Source organism: Cuculus canorus, chromosome 1 (genome assembly GCF_017976375.1).
Source record: "Cuculus canorus isolate bCucCan1 chromosome 1, bCucCan1.pri, whole genome shotgun sequence".
Taxonomy (NCBI): domain Eukaryota; kingdom Metazoa; phylum Chordata; class Aves; order Cuculiformes; family Cuculidae; genus Cuculus; species Cuculus canorus.
Window position 1 is genome coordinate 182,641,242 of NC_071401.1, and position 21,224 is coordinate 182,662,465.

General features: G+C 39.4%; 1 protein-coding gene across 1 annotated transcript; it reads left to right on the forward strand.

Moving 5' to 3' along the window:
* Positions 1–8,709: 8,709 nt before the first annotated feature.
* LSM8 (LSM8 homolog, U6 small nuclear RNA associated) lies at positions 8,710–21,100 on the forward strand. Its single transcript, XM_009566645.2, has 4 exons — positions 8,710–8,821; positions 9,773–9,813; positions 11,173–11,300; positions 14,417–21,100. Exons 1-4 carry the CDS (start codon positions 8,791–8,793, stop codon positions 14,505–14,507), a joined length of 291 nt encoding a protein of 96 aa, XP_009564940.1. The 5' UTR covers positions 8,710–8,790; the 3' UTR covers positions 14,508–21,100.
* The last annotated feature ends 124 nt before the right edge of the window (positions 21,101–21,224 follow it).

Sequence of the window (21,224 nt, forward strand, 5' to 3'; positions counted from 1 at the left end):
TAACCCAAAGCCCTGGGTTGTTTTGTTTATAAAGATGTTCCCCAATTTAGACCAACACTGCAAACAGTAAGTCAGTAGAAAGACTTTCATCTGCTGCCAATCATCATTATGCCTATTGATCTCCACAACTGCAGTCCCTCTTCCCCTCTAGATACCCTTGCACTGGCTGCAGCCCAGATTCCAGGGTACAGCTCAAACCATTACCTTCTTCACACCAAAGGCTTCAATACCGAGGCCAGCATTGGTGCCAGCTGCCTGCCCGAGTGAATTTTGAGCTACCACAGCTGGGACAAGCAAGCTCATTGAAGCTATTTCTTCTCCCCATAAGTTGACTGACCTCAGTATCTGAATACTAACAGCTAAAAAGACTCATCACTAGGAATCTTAAGTGCAAGTAGAAACATTAACCATAGATGTGAAGAGAGTACCTGGAAGTACCAAACAAAAGAGCTAGGTTGTGCTCCAGCAGTGAACAAGGATGCCAATTGCAATACCGAGGCGATGCTGAGGGCTGTGAGAGAAAATATCCAGTTGGAGCAGTAGCTTGCAAAATCCTAGGCTAGAAATAATGACAAAACAGACAGCCCTCTTCAAGGCTGTGAAGAAAGCATAGCAACTGCCATCCTCATGTGTCACCTCTCTTCATTGCCGTTGGTGCAATTCTGTTTGCCTGCGCTTCAAGTTCTGCCTTTCACAGCACAGCCTATTGATTAAAAAATGCCCTCCTCCCTGCCCTTTGGTCTTATGCCTTTTATTGTACAAAACTCAGTTCAGTGCCTGTTATAGAAAAGGCAGATTCTCCTATTTATTTTCCTCTCCTGTTGATCATTTTTCATTAACATATTTCTAACAAGAAGGATTTTGCTGCCTCTTCCAGGCAGGACCAAATCCATGGCATGTTCTTCCTCCCCTTCTGTAACTGGTTTAAATGTCCTGGTGCCAAAAGACTGCTTTGTGTTACAATGAATAACTTACTTCACAGAATAATGATGCCATATAAGTTACAAAGCAGAATTATATTGATTTTTTAGTGCAATCTACATTATACCTGGCAGCAGGCAGTGTGTAAGTCATCTCCTAACACAGCCCTTTGACCACATGCTACTACTCCTTTTAGACAGCGAGCACGGGCTGCAGAGTAAATGAAACTATAAGTAGAATAGGGTCAAACAGACACCCCTGCAGAGAGCATTAAGATAAAGGATCTTATATTTAAAACTGGAAGATCTAGTCATCTTAACACAGGCTAAAGATTAGGATCAGTGCTTTTACAGGAAGATGAATTGTACTTCGAGGAGTAGTGAATCTATCAGAACAAAAAGCCTGCTTCATGAAAGCAATTTAGCAAATGCAATTTCAGCTATGACTATAAAAAATTATGAACCTGACATGCTAGTAAATGTCAGTTACTTGAAGCTTATTATTCATTTCATGTACGACAGAATTGTCTTAATACTCTGCTTAAAGCAGCTGAAAGCAATAATCCATTTGCTTTGTAATTCTGTAGTTGTAGGCACATGAGCCATTAGCCATGGGGTTTTTCTCCTATCAATAGTTCATAACATTCTCTAAAATTATTATCTAAAAGGATAATGGTATTGAAATTCTACAGTTGTTTTCAGTTTCTCCTGTTTTAAAAAAAAGAAAAAAGAGGAAAATGGAAATGAGCTAGTTTTCCTGCAAACAGAAACACACAGTTATTTTTTTACGCTAACACATTAAGGAGGGATGTAGTCATTAAGATTGCTACCATATTTTACGTATTTTAGCAAAAATTGCTGGAGAAAGTATACTTTCTCATATATTTTACTCTTTAGCAAAATTAGGGTTTTTTGTAATGTTTCCCATGAGAGCAGCAGTTGCTATCATAACACACAAAACTCACATCAGGTGTTTGTTAATACTGTGTTTCTGAAGATAAATAGAAAGCACTTGGGAAGGTGCTGGAGAGGACTACTTACATTCAGAGTCTACCCACGATTTTCAGACTGTTAACCTTTTATAATATCTTCCACTTGTTTCACTGCAAGACCGTCATTTGATATGATAACATACATGAAACACATTTCAACTTGGATTGCAGCTAGTCATGCATGAGGTGAGCAAGATCTCTCATCTTTTCTCCAGCTACCAGATAAAATCTGTGTCCTTGCACTGCAGACAGTGGATCTCTAGAGTCTCTACGGACTCAGAGGAACAAAGCAGAGGTGCAGGGATGTTTCTGTTTTTCCTGAACACATAACAGAAATCAATCGTGTTTAGCCAGCTTGAGCGTGTATAAACTAAAGATAAGCTCAAGGGCTAGGCTCTTATTACAGTGTGATGTTCTAGGAACACAGGTAAAAATTAGAGATGTAAATCTTTGAGTCACAGGAAGTATAAGAAAAGCTGTTAGAAGGATTAAGTAAATGAAATGGTTGGGATGTGTGGTGCTTAGATCTCTTCTGAGATACATACTGTTATTATTCTTCAGCACATGCCACTCCAGTATTCCCTATCTCAAGCGCTTTTTTTTCTTGAGCAGCAACCAGGGAATGCAATTCTTGCTGAGTAGGCTGACAGATGTTACCAGTTTGGAGGTGGGGGTTGTTACAAGAATTTCTTAACAACAATTTCCTGTAACAACAGTTAAGTGATCAATTATATTAGAGTTTCAGCTTTTAAGGAAGCCTGGGGAGTAGGTCTTGCACTTTTCTCCATCCGATCTGACAGGGACATGCCTTGACACGCCACGGCATAGTGGTATTGGTCAGCACAGCTGGGTCTATAAAACCTGACTACTTCATAATAACCAAAGAATGCAAAGCCACCAGAAGCAAGCATGTTTTGGGAGATGTAAAACTGATAACCAATAAACCAATAACTGCTTGCACACACATCCCACAACTAGTGTTGCAGGCTTTCCTTCCTGCCCTGGTAGGAAGCAGGAAAGTGTGCAGAGATGCTCCAGGGCATGACTAGTTGGTTATGTATTCTGCGGAAAATGTAAGTTACAGAAATCACTTGCCACAGCTGCTTTAATGTATGGAGAATCAATTGCAGAAATAAACTGATTTTAATTATAGAAGTAAATATAATTAGCTAATAAGCTATAAGAGAAAGGGAAAGCCCTTTTACAAAGGTGTTTTTTTTCTTCAATTAATCAAGAGCTTAATGGGCATTATGTTCATATTCAGCTATTTAGTGTACACTCATATTTTTATTTACAGTGTCCTCATGAGCAGTTCCACAGCAACTGAAGGTAACAGGCAAAAGGGTACCTAGCTGCAGGTTTTTGAACCTAAAACCAATGTTATATTGGCAACTGTGGTCACCAGGAATAAAATTTGTTTGGCCTAATATAAGTGTGAACCTGTGAAATGTCCATGTTTATGTTAGTCACCCTAGGCTCACTTTATAGGTATCAGAGAAACACAGACATCTCTAGAGGAAAAATGCATCTTATCCTGTTGTAGAAAATGAATTATTTTTCTCTGTAAAGAAGATCAGGGTGAGATGCTTAGACTTAAGATACTGCATGTCTACATCTAAGGTTAGGACTCAAGTGATCTTGACCAGCTGCAGAGAATCAATGCTGCTTATTCATCTCATCTAAAATGCCACTGGATTTCTGAATTGAAAGACCTTGTAATAGCAACCAGGAGCCAAGATTTCCCTCTACTGGATAAGCTGCTTAACCACAGTTTTAGACTCTCTTGTGCCCTCTCTCTAGCCTAGTGAATCAATGTTTTCTCTGCATGTGGCACAGCTTCAACAAAAGGGCAAATTATGGCCCCGTGTTATAACACAGTCTATCAAGCCTTGCTACTGTGGGGGAGAGGCAGTATCTTTTCAATTTTTAAAGAAAAAAACCCCTTCTTTGTGGAGGTTTATTATGTAAGAGGAAAGTAGTAATGGTGGCTTCAAACAGAAGGCTGAAACTCAATTAGGACCGTGAGAGGCAGGGCACAACTGCTGCGTGCAGGAAAAGGCACAGAGAGTCTGCATAGATGAAAACAGGAATCCTCTTTTTAAAGTTCCTTTATATTGACAGCGCTAACTGTTGTTAAGCACTTAGTTTGGCAAAGCCTGGGTACTTAACTTCAGGAGCCTAGACCTAAGCTTGACTATTTGGATCTTAGTCGTTCTTTGTAAGACAAGAAAAATAGTCTTTTGCTGCTTGTCAGGGGCACTGTTAAAATAAACAAGAAGACGAGAGATTCTCAGGGGATCAGCTATTGAGGTAATGTCACCATGCAAGTTACTTTAATATTTTATCCTACATGTTTGTATCCTAATGATCTCATTTGCTTGACCTTTTAAAACGCTTATCTTTGCAGTGAGAAGAAATAACATGAAAAGGAAAGTGTTAAACTACATACACACAAAATCATCAGTCTCTTACATGGAACATACAGTAATTGCTTTCAATTCTGGTATAAGGTTCAGTGGCAGTTGTTGAGGTTTTCATAATAAGAGCTTAAGAAAATGGGCATTATGTAATGCCCAGTTCCAAAGTATATTATATTCTCTGAGATATCTTGTCACATTTTTGATAAAGGCTGAGCCGTTAAGACAGATTCCTGAGAGACTACTTTGGTGTAGTTACTTTCAGAGGTGCCAGGAAACGTCTATCCATTTTTCCTGGATAATTTGCCTTAAAACACTTCATTTTGCTTTCTCTGTTGTTGTGATGACTACAATGTGAAAGAAAACTATCAGCACACCAGAAGGGGATAAAACAATAGCATTCCGCTGTCCAGAAATGGTACTCCTTGCAGGAAGTAAACCATGGGCTGGTCACCGAGTTTGTTTGCACCTCTTGCTAATTTGTATCCTGGAGTATTTATTGAAATAATTTGTCTGTTGAAAGGCAGACACACAGAAGTCAGAGAGCATAGAACTGAGATGTTTTAAGCAACATCAGTTTGGCCTCATTTTTGTCAGCATCTGTGCTGAATGATCTGACACTTCTTTTTATAGGATCAAAGTCTGGCACCTCATCTGTGTCAAATTATTCCCTGTTTCTTCAACAAAACTCAGAGTAAAGTAGACAACTTTGAATTTTGAGTTTAACACCTGATTGTACCTTTCTAGTTATTAAAAAATGCATTCTCAATATTCCAGTGCATGAAGGTCCATGAAACACAGAGGTGAAAACCCTGGTAATCAAGATAAGAAAATAAAATTCAGAAAGTTAATTTCCTCACATTTATTTCGAAGTATTATTTGTGGAGCTTTCTGCTATGAATGTCTACTCACTGCTTCAGCAAATCTCATCTCCTGATTATACACAGATATACAGTTATTTTAGACTGTTCTATGAAGTCCATCACAATCACTTTTTTTCACTGACAGGTTGGAAAACTTTCCAGAGGTTAAATTTTCTCAGTCCAAAAGCTGACCAAAGGGGAAATCCATATTCTAAGTCCCAAGCTAATTTTCTGTCTACTGAAGGTCATGAACATACAGTAAATATTTTTTTAATGCTTTATGTATGTAACATTTCATTTCATGATATGCTAGACTGGAAATGGCCCACTGTTTGTTTTCATACTTTGAAAGAATACTTCCCACACAGTGCTACATCTGAAAAGGTTGGCATCCAGTGCAATAAATAGCCAATACTGTAAAAAAAAAAAAAGCAGGTGGAAAAAATTTATTTCAATCTAACCCTATGAAGACTACTCAAGCAGTGGTGCTGAAACAGCATTGACCTCATGCATTGGCAAGCTTGATAGACAGACTGTCTTAAAAGAGGTCATCCTTGTGTAAGACTGCAGGTATCACCAGCAGGCTGCTGTATTATTAAATACCATTAGAGGGATGCATTCATGACTTGGAATATATTGCGACGCAGAGGATGTCAGTGCGTACAACTGGTATGTGCCGTAAAGATACAGGTATGTTTAGCTTGGATATTCAGACACAGAATTAAGACTCAAACAAGGTCAAGTGCCACTCTTTATTTGGTTATGAGGCATGCATCAAGAGGAAGGAGAAGGAAAGAAAGAAAGAAGGAAAGAGAGAGAAAGAGATAAAGATAGCTACCACCACAACACTGTGATGTCCTGTCAGTCCCATGCTCAGTCTAGTGGGAGAATGTTCTCTAAACCTCATTCTTGCATCACCCCTTCATGTGCTTGGGGTCACGCCTTCCTAATAGGCTCATTTCACTAATTCCATCCCTTATTTTCCCACCCAAAACGTGCACTTGTTCAGGCATGTTCAACTCCCAGTAGTTGTTTGGCCTGTCTAGTGTCCAGCTCCTGGCAGTTGTTTTCTCTGGTAGTTCTATTATCAGGGTCGACCCTGCAAATCCCTGCTGTTCAGCACTGCAGTGATGAGCGAAAGCAGGCAGTGGGGTTGGGAATTAATAAACATACCTGCTTTATAACTCATTTTGGATTATAGGGTTTGATTCCGCAAAACAGCAGTCCACACGCAGTTGTGGGCAATGAGATCTTCATGTTAGGTGTGATGTTGAGACAGACCAGTTGTTTCTGTGGCATACTACAATATACTGCAGTACGCTTCTGGAAGCCTGCTGTAAACTAACAATTATTACATTATATCCTATAGGCATAGACAGCTAAAGCACTAGGATTAGTTTTCTAGTTTAACTTGGTCCTGATACTGATGCCCAAACTTAATATCCCGGAGACATTTTTTCAGATGTGAAGTACTGGTCTGGCTCCCTACATTCCTGAAAAATTGTCCTCCAATGCCACCACTGAATCCAGCAGATGTCATACACTCCACTGTCTCACAGGACTCTGAAGAGACTGAAGAAACTCTGTGTGCACTGTGTAGGCTGAACAGAAAGTGTGGAAAGCAGGAATAATGAGGCATGCATCAGAAGAAATAATGGACCACCAGAAGGGGAAAGGATGAATGATAGTGACAGTATAATTATATAAAAACGGAAAAGCAAGAGTTCTTCAGGATATTCCCGTTTGCCATTCCTACATTTACGGATTATGGTGAAAGGTGATTCCTGAAAGCATAAAACCCAAACTTCTGCATAAGAATCAGCAGTTACTTCACACTGCACCTCTTTTTAAAAATATGTTGTTTTCCTTGGGTGGCAGAGAGCTTGACCACTGCACTTCTATTTAAAGCAACAGAATAACTTTCCAGTTTAGACCACAATCAGGCAGAGCAGCTGGCTTGGTGCCACAAGCAGTTCCGTGTGGTGGCTAGGCACCATAAAATCCACCTTCCCTGAGTCTGGCATCTCAACACCAACCACTCACCCACCATTTCCTACAAGCAGTGCATCTGTACTAGCAAAAATGCCAGGAAATAGAACACTCTAAGACTCATTTTTGAGTTCTAGAAAGCAAGCGCCCTTGATCAGGCCTAGGCAACATGATGGAGTGATCTCCATCAATTGTGCAATGAGACAAAAGCTGGTTACAGAATGTATTTCCCACTTAAAATTCCCACTTATAAATTTTCACAGAAATCTTATGCAAATTCTATTACTTTCCAAGGACTAATTTTAATGTTATTATGAACTTCACATCAATCAAATCTCTTGCTAATTTGGAGCTGGCTCCAGCTCTCTGTTTGACCTTGCCTTTGAGATACGGAAATACTGTAAACAGAAGCAATTACAGAAGAAGAGACATCTCTTCAGCACAGATCATACTGCACACAAGACATTATCATCTTCAAAGAATGATCAGGGTCTGAAAAAAAACAGTTTTAATGAAAACATGCTAACAGATGAACATTCTATCTTTCAAAGAACACAGTTATTTAGATGAAACTGAACTCTACTTCAGCTTAAATAAAAAAAAAAAAATCCACTTTTTGTAACAGTAACTACTTCTCATATCATGGCCAGCAGGTTGCGGGAGGTGATTCTGCCTCTCTATTCCTCTCTTCTGAGACCCCACCAGGAGTGTTGTATCCAGTTCTGGAATCCTCAACATAAGAAGGGTATGGAACTGTTGGAACAAGTCCAGAGGAGGCTACAAAGATGATCAGAGGGCTCCAGCACCTCCCATACGAGAACAGGCTGAAAGAGTTGGGGTTGTTCAGCCTGGAGAAGGCTCCACGGAGACTTTACAGTGACCTTCCAGTACCTGAGGCGGCTACAAGAAAGCTGGGGAGGGACTGTTCGCAAAGGCCTATAGTGAGAGGACCGGGGGAATGGGTATAAACTGGAGAGGGGCAGATTTATACTAGACATTAGGAAGAATTTCTTGACTATGAGAGTGGTGAGACACTGGAACAGGCTGCCCAGGGAAGCTGTGGATGCCCCATCCCTGGAAATGTTCAAGGCCAGGTTGGATGGGGCCTTGAGCAGCCTATGTCCCTGCCCATAGCAGGGGGTTGGAACTGGATGATCTTTCAGCTCCCTTCCAACCCAAGCCATTCTCCGACCCACTCTATTACCCGCCCGGCTCGCAGCAAGGGACCAGCGCACTGCGCCTGTGCGCCCGCCTGTGCACCGATGCCCCTGCGGACGGTGCCAAGTGCAGCGGAGAGGGTTCTGTAACCGCTCCTCCCTCCCTCCCCCCCTCCCCCCCCCCGACGAACCCTCAACGATCGCTACTTGGCACAGTCCCCTCCTCTCCCTCTCCGTCCCCCTCCCTCGCACCCTCCCCGTCCTCCTGCGCCGTTTGAAACAGTTCTCGCCGCTGCACCTGCGCTTGCCACGCCCTTCCCCGCCTTTGCGCATGCGCGCCTGACAGTGCGTCAGGGGAGCCCGGGGCGCTGGTGGGTGTGTCTCGCTGCTTCCGCTTCCGCGGTCTCGCGCGAGGCGGTTCCGGTGTGAGGCGAAGCGCGGGAGCAGGCACCATGACCTCGGCCTTGGAAAACTACATCAACCGTATCCTTCTGGCGGCGAGAGACCAGGGGGCGGCGGGGAGAGCCCTTCACTCTCCTTGGCGCCCGCGGGGATGAGGGAAGGCCGAGGATGGGAGCCGGAGCTGTTGCGGGCGTGCTGTGTGTGAGGAGCTGCTCAGCCCTAGGCAGGCTGCTCACTGCCGGTGCGTTGCTCGGGGCCTTCCTGATTGGCCCTGACGGTTTCTCTCCACATAGCACTGGCTTGTCAGGTAGAATGGAGGTTACCGGAGACCCAGAGAACAGGGTTCCCTGTAGTCTCAAGTGCTGCAAAACCTTGCTTGATTTGTGATGAGGGGTGAGATTCACAATGAGTCTGGCCCCTTAAAGGGCTCCTAACACGTGTTTTGTTAGCAGCTTTACATCATTTGCTCAAAAGCTGTGAGTTAGTGTTCTTAGAACGCTTGCTAAGTTTCTGTACTCCCAGAAACCGATGAGCATTTTCAATTTTACTGACAATCCGTGAGATATTAACTCAGGCATTCAGGATGATGGATATGTGATCATCAGATTGGGCTCATCAGATCTTTAGTGAGGACATGTAGAATGCCAGACTTGGGATCCCCACTGCTAAGCTGTTTTTAAGAACTGAGATTGAAGCATTTATAAAATTGTTTATGTTCTTTCAGTTTAGGGTAGTGCAATTGGTAATGGGGAGAGAGGTGAACTCAGATCTTTAGTCTACTTTTAATAGTATTTATATTTCTGTACGACTTTCCACAGTTAGGTAAAGTGAAACTACAAAACAGAGTGTCATAAAAAATACAATGTCGTTAAGTGTTGCTGTTAACTGTGCCACTTTTTTGGTAAATATAAATGCTGATGGGCTTTTCTGGCTCTTAATGGTTCTCAAAAATTAAATTGCCTATGAACGTTTCAGGAAATGTTAATGGTTCTGTTTCACATGTCTCTAAATATTTCCTTAATGAACTGTTAGGTACTGTTGCAGTAATTACTTCTGATGGAAGAATGATTGTGGTGAGACTTGTATTTCCTAACATTTTGGTTTACATATGCCGTAAAGACTTTGTATCATGGCAATAAGGAAACCATGCTAAGATATATGTTCACTCCTTTACAACTTTTAAATAAAGCTTTATGGCCATTATTTTTATACTGTGTGATTTGAACACTAGCTCTTGCCTGTCAGCTTAGTCCATTGATGAACTTGTCCTTGCAAATTTTCAGAGTTTTTGTCAAATGCCCTTTTCTATGTGAATGCACAGGAAAATTAATTTCTTTTTATTTAGTAAGTCTTCAACTTTCATGCTAAACTGTTTCTTCCTTATGGTGATAGACAAACATCAGCTGATGATTGCTGAAGAATTGTTGTTAGTTTCTGCTTAATCCTGAAGGCTGAGGATTGGCTAACTATTATATGTTAAACTGTATAATGGTCTGGGTTTATTGCTTCTGTGTTTTTATTTTTCTTCTATTCTTCCCCTTTACCCCCATCTTTTATTCTTACGTATTTTGAGTTTAACGTAGTAGTATGGTCATTGTATGAAGATTATATCATTTTGTCTGTGTATACTTAGCCTCATGTGGCCTCTAGAAAAAGAAAACAGTACTTTTAGCGGATATTTGCTAGCTTCACTAAATCTGCCTGGTTGGAGTCAGTCTGGTAAACTTTGTGTTGTGATACAAGATACTTTCTATGGAAAAGATCTGAATGGAATTGGTATATTTCACTCATTGTTACATGTGTTTATGACATAAATGGACATTATCACTTTTTGAGTGATGGTGTTTTACATGAGTATAAATTTCTTAATGAGTTACTGATGTGAAATTAAACAAATCAATTATTTTAATTCTTTTTCAAAATATGTTTTTAAGTGGCACAGAAATTCTTTTGAGGTTTTTATTGAGTAATTCTGTGTAACCATGCTAATCTCCTTTAAAGAAACACTGCTTAAAATTGCTTGTTGAGAATGGTTTCAATACTGTTGAACACAATCGAATTTTTCTGTTGGTTTCAATTATTTATTTGATTTCTGCAAACTTCCATACAAGCTAGGTTAAAATGGTGTCAACATAGTAAAATTAGTTGTCTAGAGGGCCGACATTGATAAAAGGGAAACTTTATCACCGTTTAAGATTACTGTAGCTTTTAATGTGAACACTTAGTGGGGAATACAGATATTTGTCTTAATTGATCATAGCTTTTAAAGTTTCATTCTTCAGCAGTCGGTGTTTAAGCCTCATGATAAAATCTAAATGGAATGTCTGTTCTCTAGTACCTTAGTATTGCCGCTTTGTTTAAGTTATCCTCGAGGATGAAGATGATAAATTTAAAAGTTAATTGGAGTGCTTTATTTTTGTATATCTTTTCAGGGAACTCTCAAAGGTTTTGATCAGACCATTAACTTAATTTTGGATGAAAGCCATGAACGAGTGTTCAGCTCTTCACAAGGAGTTGAGCAAGTAGTGCTGGGATTATACATTGTAAGAGGTGATAATGTGTAAGTATAGCATATTCTTGTTTAAACCAATAAATAGAAATTTAGTGTGTGTTTGTTTATAGATACGTGGTGCATCTGTGTACATCTTGATAGCCTCATGCATCTTGCATCTTTGTGGGTAGCACTCATAATACTTTCAAAGCTGAGGCATATTAAGTAGCAAATATCTCTGCTTCTGTTACAGAAGTGATTGCATTGTAGTGTTAAGATATTGTTAGTCTAGATTCACTGAGCTGTAAATTAACCAGCTCGTGTACCGACAGCAGTCTAGGAAAGGGCAGTATAAACCTCGGCGTTTTCCTTTCTTGAGTGTAGGCACTGGGTAGATTTCTTTATTCCAGTCCGTGGAAGGCAGGATCTGTCAATGAAGGAAAAGATAAAAGAATGAAAAAAAGACGAGCTAGAACTTTTTTTCAAAAAAGTCAGGGTCTGGTATACAAAGCTGACTTTTAACAGGGTTTTTTGAGATGAAGTGTTCACAGAGAACACTTCGTAATCTGGAAGATGCATGAAGATTTTGGCATGACAGTGTAAGAGCTGTTGAAGCCGATGTAGTGATAAGTCAGACATATGAGTTGATATTTGGTGTAAAATTCCATGACAAAATGAGAGTAAAAGCTCATTAAAGGCAGATGAAAGTAGGGATGTGCCAGACAGGTGGGAAGGTTACAAGAGAAGTGGAAAAAAGGCCTGATAATTGGGCTTGCTAGGAGCATGACTTTTGCAGCAGCATTCTGAAACTGATGGCAAAAAAAAAGAGATTATTTTTTATCACAACCAGAAAAGGAACATGTCTCAGTGAACAACATGTGAGCCCAGATAGGAATTTTAATCTTCTAATTCTAGTAGATATTTCTGTACTATGTAATGTCAAGACTTAAATTTATATCTAGGTATTTTATCTAACATAATTGAGAAAGCAGATCATTTTGGATGGCTTTCATCACTTTTGACTTGAGCTTTTAAGCAAAAATAAATAAATTGATAAATGTACAGTGGAAGGGCTCAGTGTGCTTGCTCTAGCAGTAACTTTTTATTCAAATAGTATAAATATATATAAAAAGCCAAACAGTTGTTTGCTACTTCACGTTTTCACCATATCAGACTACCAATTAGAAGTGTATTTGCTCAAAGGAATAATTCTGTATTCATGCAACTGTTAACATACTGAAATTCAGCATCCTCATAGAAAGAAGTGAAAAAACCCCAACAGCTTAGTGACAGTAACTTCAAAACAGGGGACTGTCAGAAAATAGAGAAGCTACTGAAAAAGTAAAACAAACGAAATGGAAAATGTATTTCCTGACGTTCTAGTGTGCATTACTGGAAACTTGCAGTGAATATGCAGCATCAGTCAGAAAAACTCAGTATGGTTCAATAGCGAGTAAAAGTTGTTACAAGGAAAAGAACAACTTCTGTTTCAAAAGTGTGTGATTAATTAGGAAAATAAAAAGTGATATTAATACTATCTGTAATGATATTAATTATTAATGTTAAATACTAAGAATATTTGTAATGAAAATGATGAAGGAAAGCTGGTTAAAAACCCCAAACCTCTTAAACGCCTGTGTTTGTTTTGCTGCATAAGAAGCAGAAAGCTTGTGAAAGAGACATCAGGAGTGGCAGATAGTGTTTATTCCTTTTACATCTTGGAGAATGATACCATTGATGAGAGAGCTGTATTTCTTGGTGTGAACTAAAGAAGAGCGTAGTCTTTGATATGATCAGTTTTTAATCTGAGGTAATGTTTTAAATTGAAGAGTCACTTTGGATAAGGCTAATAAATGGAATGGTGATGAGCATTCAGGCTCAAGGTCTTTTCACACGAGAGTTTTGAAGGCGCTCAAATTAGAAATAAAGTTTCATGCTGCAGTAACGTTAAGTTGGCATAAGCAGTTTACGTTTGTGTTGTCTAAGGCCCCAGCATAGTGAAGATCTAGTAGTGATGGAACTAAGAAGGCTTCTCAGCTGACCAGATTTTGTGTTTCAAGGTGATACTGATTCACTGGGAAGAAAAAATATTAAGCATTACTAGTAAGAAAACTAAAGCAGTAGACATCATCACGTCATTGCCTAAAAACCTGGTATACTACTATCTTTAGAGATATGTGTGAAAATGCATGAAGAGCCGAAGTGAGAATAACGAGATATGAAATATTTTCTGTCAAGGAAAGGCTGAATAGGCAGGGGCTCTTCTGTTTGAAAAAAACACAGCTATGTTGTGAAATGAGGAGTAATAGAAGGCGATAGCAAGGTAATAGCTTCATTAAAATTCCTCTATTTTTTCCTGTTGCTGAAAATGGAAGATAATCCAACAAGTTATTTATAAAGGTATTTTGTTGCACACTGCATAACTTAACTGTGGAACTCTCTGCTGCAGGATGTATCAAAGACCAAAGACAGAAACTTATTCAAAAAGCTGTTTAATGTATTAATATAAGGTAATTTCTGGTGGCCTTTAGTTAATTTTGTAGATACAGAAATTGCTCCTAAGTCTCTGAAGTGGTGAATAGAAGGGTATGCCAGAAGGATCAGACTTTGTTCCCATGTTCCCTCTGGGCTATTTCCCATCCTGAGTATGACTTCTACTACCTAAACCTTCTTTTCTCTTTAAAGCAGTTTTACTTGGTCTAGTAGTGTTTTAGTCCAGGTAAGTTTTGGCGTAGGTGAAATATTGTATATTCTCCCTTGGGTGCATTAATAACATTTTATTAGCCTGTGTTGAAGGAAGTTGTCTTTCTTATCTTGTGCTGTATGCACTTAAGAATTGCTACAGTTAGTTACTCTTGAAAAGCTGTTCTCTCACTAAAAGGTTTCCAGTTCTTGTTTTGGATGCTAAACTACTGTGTAAACCAGACCAGTAGTGTCTAGTTCTTGTATACTGTCTTTTACAAAAAACACCCCAAACAAACCAGAAAAACCTAACCTCAAAAAACCCGGCAGCTTCCTTCAGACTCTACTTATAGCCATCAGTATTTGAAGTTCAAAGGGCAGACCTCAACAAGTATGTAAGGAAAAAGGGGTTGTTGGCATGAGGTCTTCACTAGCAAGTTAATTTTCTGGTTTTCCAGATTTGTGCCCGGGGATTTCAACAAATAACCTGTTTTTTATTGCAGTGCTGTCATTGGTGAAATTGATGAAGAGACGGATTCAGCTCTTGACTTGGGGAATATTCGAGCAGAACCTTTAAACTCAGTTGTGCATTGAAAAGATGAAAATGCACAGGGACTCTGTAAATCTTTGGTTGTACAGACCTATTTAATAACGTTAATGATTTTTACAAATTGTTTTTCATTTGTTTAGTCACAAGTTTTTTATTATGAATATGATGTAGTTTTGCATGTAAATTAAAGTTTCTATGTTTTACTAAAGATGCTTTTGTTGAATTTCCTTTAGGGTTTCGTGCTGCATAATTTCTCTGTAAAATGTATACTGAGGAATGCAAACAATATCAGTGATTGTCCTGATACTGTGTGTATACCTTATTCTTAAAATAAGATCTCATTCCTATAGGTAAACCAAGGCTTTTTGTGTTAACTCAGGTTTGTTTGGAGGTAGATTTTATAACAGTCAATTTAACCATCTCTAAATGTAGTTTGGGCTCTAAGTAGAAAACTGGGGTATGTGAATTTTTTTTTTTTTTTTGGTATGTGTGTGTAGTATAGAAAGCAAGAACGTTAAAAGCTTTCACGGTCAAATTAATGACTTATGCATGTCATAGAGATCTTGGTGACTAGAAAACAATGTTTGATAAACAACTAAGACAGTTAGAGGTGCAGGAGTTCTTACTGCCTTAATGCCTATAGACAAATTAAATTGGAGAAAGAAAGAGCTTTGAGCCTAAAACCTAAACCAAATATACACTTCTGTTTGAAGTAGGGTAAATTCCAGACCAACTCATTCCCTATCTTTTCCTCTCAGCAGCTGTCACACTGCTGAAAATATGAGTGAGATCTATAGAAAGAGGATTGTGTTTTTGCTAATGTGTAACCATAGTCTTACTGGAGTGTAACTGAGAAGGCATGAGAGTACTTTAGATAGAGAAATTATTTCTTTTGAATGAAATTTGCGTTAATACTGATTATAAGGATCACACTTATAGTAGACCTCTCATACATCAGCCATAGCCAAGTTAAGTGCGACAAGGTCTGTGCAGTATAGTGTGTTTTAAGCCACATCCTATTCAATCGCCAGCAGAAATACTGGTATGGTGCTAGTGGGCGGAACTCGGGACTGCTGGAGTAAGCCTTTTTATGTGTCCTCTAGTGTACCAACAGGTCAAATTTTTTTTTTTTTCCCTCATATATAAATATGCTGTTGGGAGGGAAGAGAAAAAAGTTATTTTAATGGGCTTTTTTTTCTTTTTTTTAGTATTGATTTTAGCTTAAAATGGCTTAGCATAAAAAAAACGCAGAGGCAAAGAGTAGAATCAGGATGGGCTGATTTTTAAATGTGCTCCTTAGCCTTGGATGTGTTAGGAGAGTTAGAGTTGAAATATGTAGATTGAATACTTGTAGAAGCACTGGGATGACTAAGGACTGAGGAATTATGTCTGAAGCTGAGTTCATAGAATCATAGAACAGTTAGGGTTGGAAGGGACCTTAAAGATCATGTAGTTCCAAGCCCCCTGCCATGGGCAGGGACATCCCACTAAAACGTATGGAGTTCTAGAATGGTAATGCATACGGAGAGACATTTGCAGTGCAACTCCTTGGTCCTCTATTTGAAGACTTAAAATATGATGATGAGCTGATGGTGATAGTTGGAACTATTTTCTCTATGCCTGAAGTGATGATTTCAGATGCAAAGCTGTGGATTTAAGGTGGTGAAGCTGATCAGTAAAATCCAGGGACTGACCAGATGAGAATTCTGAATAGTTCAGGAATTGCTTAAGCAGGAAAAGCATAATCTGGAAAATAATAATTTCACACAGGTGTTTAAAATGCAGATTGTGAACTTTGTCTTCTTCCCTTCAGGTCAGTGACCTTGGCTTCTTTCATGCGCTTTTTGTGGACCTGTGAAATTATGTGTGGAGGGGTGGAGGGAGTTACAGCTTAAAGAAGTAATGATGTGTCTCTACTCATGGCCCAGCCTAAACTTAGAACATTTAAAGCATCAAGAAAGATAAGTTTAAACACCCTTTCAGGAAAGGATCCTAACGAAAACTGGCTGTTCAAAGCCCTAATAGGTTGATAACGCAATGTGTTGTCAGACTGATGTAGGTAAAGGATGGCCAAGTCACAGGTCTGACTGAGATTGTGAGCAGTAACTCAGCACTGCCAAGATGCAGCGTGCTCAGAGGCAAAGTTCTGTCTAAAGCCTTAAGACTGGCAGCTGTGGACTTTGCTTACCTTTATGCTTAGACATCATCAATGTGAAGCTTTTCTGTGTTGTGATTTTTGGCTTACACCCAAATTTTGGTCTGGATTTAAGCAAAGCCTCTTCTGGATATACCAGTGAAGAAATCAAAGCCAGGAGATCTAGTCAGGTTTCTTGAAATTGAATCTAGGGTCTGATATGCTTTTAAAAGTTATAAAATGAAATTATAGCCCTATGAACTTATAAGGAGCTCTAATCTGTAGTGGATAATGGTGGAGAGAAAGCACTCAGGAAAATAGTATTCGATGCAGGAAGTTGAATTGTAACCAGTCTGAAACAATACTTTTGTTGAATCAAGGCTGTAATGCAGTCCAGTGGAAAAATAGGTCACTGATGAAATGTAATAATTTTTATATCATTAATTTACTTTCATAAAATTAATTAAAGTAGGAAAAGCAAGTGGGATTGAAACAAAAAAGTGGACATAGAGTGGTGGCCTTCTGTTAGTCATTCTAAAAAGCAAGCTAGAGAATGTTAGTCCCCGGAGGAGGAGGAAGAGTCTAGGGTGGAATCTCGGTAAGTGGAGGCCGTGTATGTATCTTGACTCTTGGTGAACTCACACTGCAGCCAGTGTAGTAAAAGTGTTGAAAGTAGTAAAGAGGTTAAACATAGAGGAAATGCAGTAGAGCTGAGTTTTTGGGAAGAACAGTTATGTCCTCAGGTGCCAAAGAGGTATGAAAGAGGACTGGAAAGGAAAAGGAAAAAGAGCACCAAAGATCATTCTTGTGTGGTGGGCAGGGGTCTACCAGTCAGTGTGTGACAGCTGGCTGGGGCAAAGGTTCTCCTTGCCGTTTCCTACTGATTAAGGAGATGTAGCAAAGCAAGTGTCTTGTAGGAGATGAGGAGTAGTATTGCCTGCAAAAAGCCTTTGCTTTATTCTTGCTGGGGGGGAAAGTACTCTCAAAAAAAAAAAAAAAAAAAGAATAAGTCTGTTTTCAAACTTGAAGGCACTCCCAGCACGTTCTGACTGCTGTGGCTCTATGACTGTCAGCTGATTTCTAGGGTAGATGAAGAGCTCTGCTGAGACAAGATTGTAGTCCATCGTGTTCTTGGGAAATGGTATTTCCTGCAGAAAGCCTAGATTAAAGATCCAATAAATAACAGGTGATGTTCAGAAACATTCAATGAGTCCTTGCAGAATAATAAACCAATTTCACAAAAATGAGCAGGGCAGAGAAGGGTGATGCTAAGGACAACAGGAAGTAAAGCTGAATTGGAGGTAATTGTCATATTTCATTAGGCTTCCTTCATTGCCCTAGGTTGGGCACTTCCTCCTTTTGTTTGTTTAGTAAGGGTCTTGGAGTGAAAGGACAAGTCTTGACTAGTACTGGAAAAGGATGCCTCCAGTGAATTGATTGACCTAGCTTATAAAGAGATTAAAGTTATTTGATGTGCATGAAGCAACGCAGAAGTCACCTTCTGTGGTCCAAGGGCAACTTCCCTAATTGTAATTCATGTGAAGAGCCTCCATGTCCACCTCATATATTTGCGATCTGAGTTCTTAAAATATTACATGGTGTACAGGCAGGTTACTGGGTTGAAAGAACATAGATTGTGTTTTGAGGACTTATTCTGACAGTGGAGAATTTCTGTACAACTCAACCTATTAACTATAGCCTGTTATCCTTAGTCACTTGAGTTAGTGTTTATTCTTCAAGGAGTTGTATAAGTAAAGCAGCTGGGAGATATATCAAACACACTGTGCTAGATCTGAAGATAAATAACGAGTGGCTTGTATGATAGATTTGTCACATGGCCATCACCTTGCTACTTTGATAGTGAATGTACCAGATCTGTATGCTTGAGTGGGTGCTTTGTGCCTGTGGTAACATAATTCCACCTCGTGGTCCCTGCTGCACGAAGCTGCACTCGGCTAAGAATTTTATTCTGCATATTCATACAGAAATGATCCTAAATACCAGAGTTGTGTTCTCCTTACATCAGTAAGGAAGGGTTTAATTTATTCCACTGTTAGTGTGACAAATACCAAGCCATGAGCTGTTTATCCTTTAGGAATTAGATGACAATGACCATGAAGGCACTTGGAAACTATGAATGTGAGTCATGCCGGAGAGGTCAACATGGTTTGTTCTAGGTAGTTACATTTGGTCTATGGTACATTTTGGCACATATGTATGCAAGTTACTAGTTTTTACTAATTGTGTTTTTATTTCTCCTTCCCAGTTGTGGAAATCCTGAAAATAAGTCTGGATTTTATTTTTAAGTGGAAGAGATTTCTTGAGTAACAGTAAAGTTGCAGAAAAGCTGTGTCATATCAATTAGTCTTAGTTTCCCTGTTGCTTAAATAATAAAGTATACTTTATGTATCACATATTCACAGACAAAAATCCACAAAACTCAGATGTGCCATAAGGTGATACCTGCCTAGACTAAGCCTTAAGGTGAGGGAGGGAAAACTTGTACCAGGCTTAGGTTAACATATGACTGGAGAGTAAAGAGCCAGGCATTTATCCTGGAAATCTTGTTGCAGTGTGCTCTATTTTGTCTTAGGGTCCTTTTCAGTGGCCTTTTCTTGTACCATTAACAACATTTTCCCTGAAGAATTGTTCAGAATATTCCCCGAAGAATAAAAGCTCCACTGACGAAGGTGGAAGTCAATGCTGAATACGCAATAGCATTCAGACTTTCACCAGGAACTATGCTAGCACTAAAAGCCTGACCTTATCTAGGCAGTAATATTTTCCTTCCTGGAGCTTTGCGGGATGTTCCAGAAACTCTGGAAATTGGGTCGAACAGTGTGGTGCTGTCATTCAGCCTTACATCAGTACCAGCACCACCCAAGGCCAAGAAATCTTGCTGAATGCTGAACTTGCCTGCTACTTGCACTTCTATCTAAAAGGTGTTCAGGACTGGAGGGAGCACAGTGGCTTGTGTACGTACTGTTTTGTCCACTAAAACATCTTTAATAGTTGTGTTGCCATCTTCTTCTTGGTTTGTGCTCTAGATTTATCTTCTCTTTAATTTGGTGTCTGTTTTTCCAGCAGTGATTACAGTGCTCTCCATAGAAATGGAAGTGGAAATTAAACAGGTGGAGCAATTGTAGAAGCTGGATTTGAATCCATAGCAAATAGAAGCAAGCCAGGTAGAAACTTGTGGAACGTGGACAAAGTTGGGTTTTACAGCAGTGCTTATAGTGAAGTTCTCTAACACATACAATTATTGTGCATTACAAGAAATACTGAGAGAATGTTTTCTGACAATTTCTACTCAGAAATATTTTAAGACACGAGAATTTTATATGGAAGATACTCATACTAAAATGTTATTCTTAAATTACGGTCCTTGCTTTGGATTTTTGTGGAAATCTTTGGGAATTCTCACTTGTATAATTTCAAACTTCAGTTCTGCTTATGATGCAGATGGAAGCCTGTATGCAGATGAATGCTATGATGTTTCTGCAAACTGGCCAGAGTTGCTGGTGGTGGGTGGCAAGGATCTGCAGTGTTTGCATTGATGGAACATGCAGGTGACCTAGTGTTCTCAGATACAGGGGACAGATTGCCAAAATTGTGTTCAAAGCAACAGGCATGCAGAAGACCAGGAAAAACGCGCAGCAATAAAAACTCTGGTTATTTGCAACCATTTCAAACTCAGTTTATAGCATTTCAAATCAATAAAAACCTGTTCTTGCCAACTGCTACTTAAATACCACTTAATCTCATGTACACAGGCTGGATTTATGGGAGTTCTGTTTCGCAGTGAGTTGAAGCACTGAACAGAAGCCAAGGCAGGAAGTGATTATGGCTAAGGAGCTGATGCTGATTGAAAATGTGTGATGCTGGGGAGGAAATGGCATACAATAGAACCTCAGCTAGCTTGGAAACAGATTTCAAAAACAGAGCACATTAAGATGTAAACAGTCAATAGGACTGAGTCCCACCTTACTCCTAACAATCAGATCATTAGCAGTAGGAACGTGCAGGATAATTTCCATGATTAAACTGCAGGTGCAAAATGCGTGAAAGTGCATGCTCATCAATGCCAAACGGAAGGAGCCATTTTGCTTTTTGGCATGTTTCTTTTACGGCTTGTCCTAACTTATCCTGGATACAAGCATCAGGCATAAATGCAGCCTAAATCTAGGAAGTGCAAACTCAAGGTCTTCGAAAAGGCAGGCTTAAGATTCTTTTGTGTAACTGTGATGGCATAGAATGGCTCTCTGGAATTGCACTTCTGATTTTCGAAAGTGCTTGCCTGAAAAGTTGTCAGCTCACATTCAACTGAAATTGTCAGGATCTGAGTGGAAACAGTCTCTAATGAGAACAGGAACAGAATTCATATATTTGGTTGCATTCCCTATTGTTATACTTTAAGTGATGATTGTAACATGAGTTAAGGAGACAGCTTCCTGTTTTATCTAGAGACTCCTTTAACATCTTCCATAGTTTATAACATCCATCAAGTTATCTCAAGTTTGAAGTTCTAACCTCTGTTTCCACCATTTTTCGGAAGTCCAGCCATTGCAGAAAGCAGTAAGAAAGACACGCTTTAATCTGAGAGTCATGCCATTTTATTTGTGGATAA

Excerpts from the sequence above, each read along its gene's own strand:
- LSM8 (XM_009566645.2), top strand. The coding sequence starts at position 8,791 with ATGACCTCGGCCTTGGAAAACTACATCAACC. Across the intron at positions 8,822-9,772 it reads CTTGGAAAACTACATCAACC|GTACTGTTGCAGTAATTACT; the intron begins GTATCCTTCTGG and ends ATGAACTGTTAG. Across the intron at positions 11,301-14,416 it reads ATTGTAAGAGGTGATAATGT|TGCTGTCATTGGTGAAATTG; the intron begins GTAAGTATAGCA and ends TTTTTATTGCAG.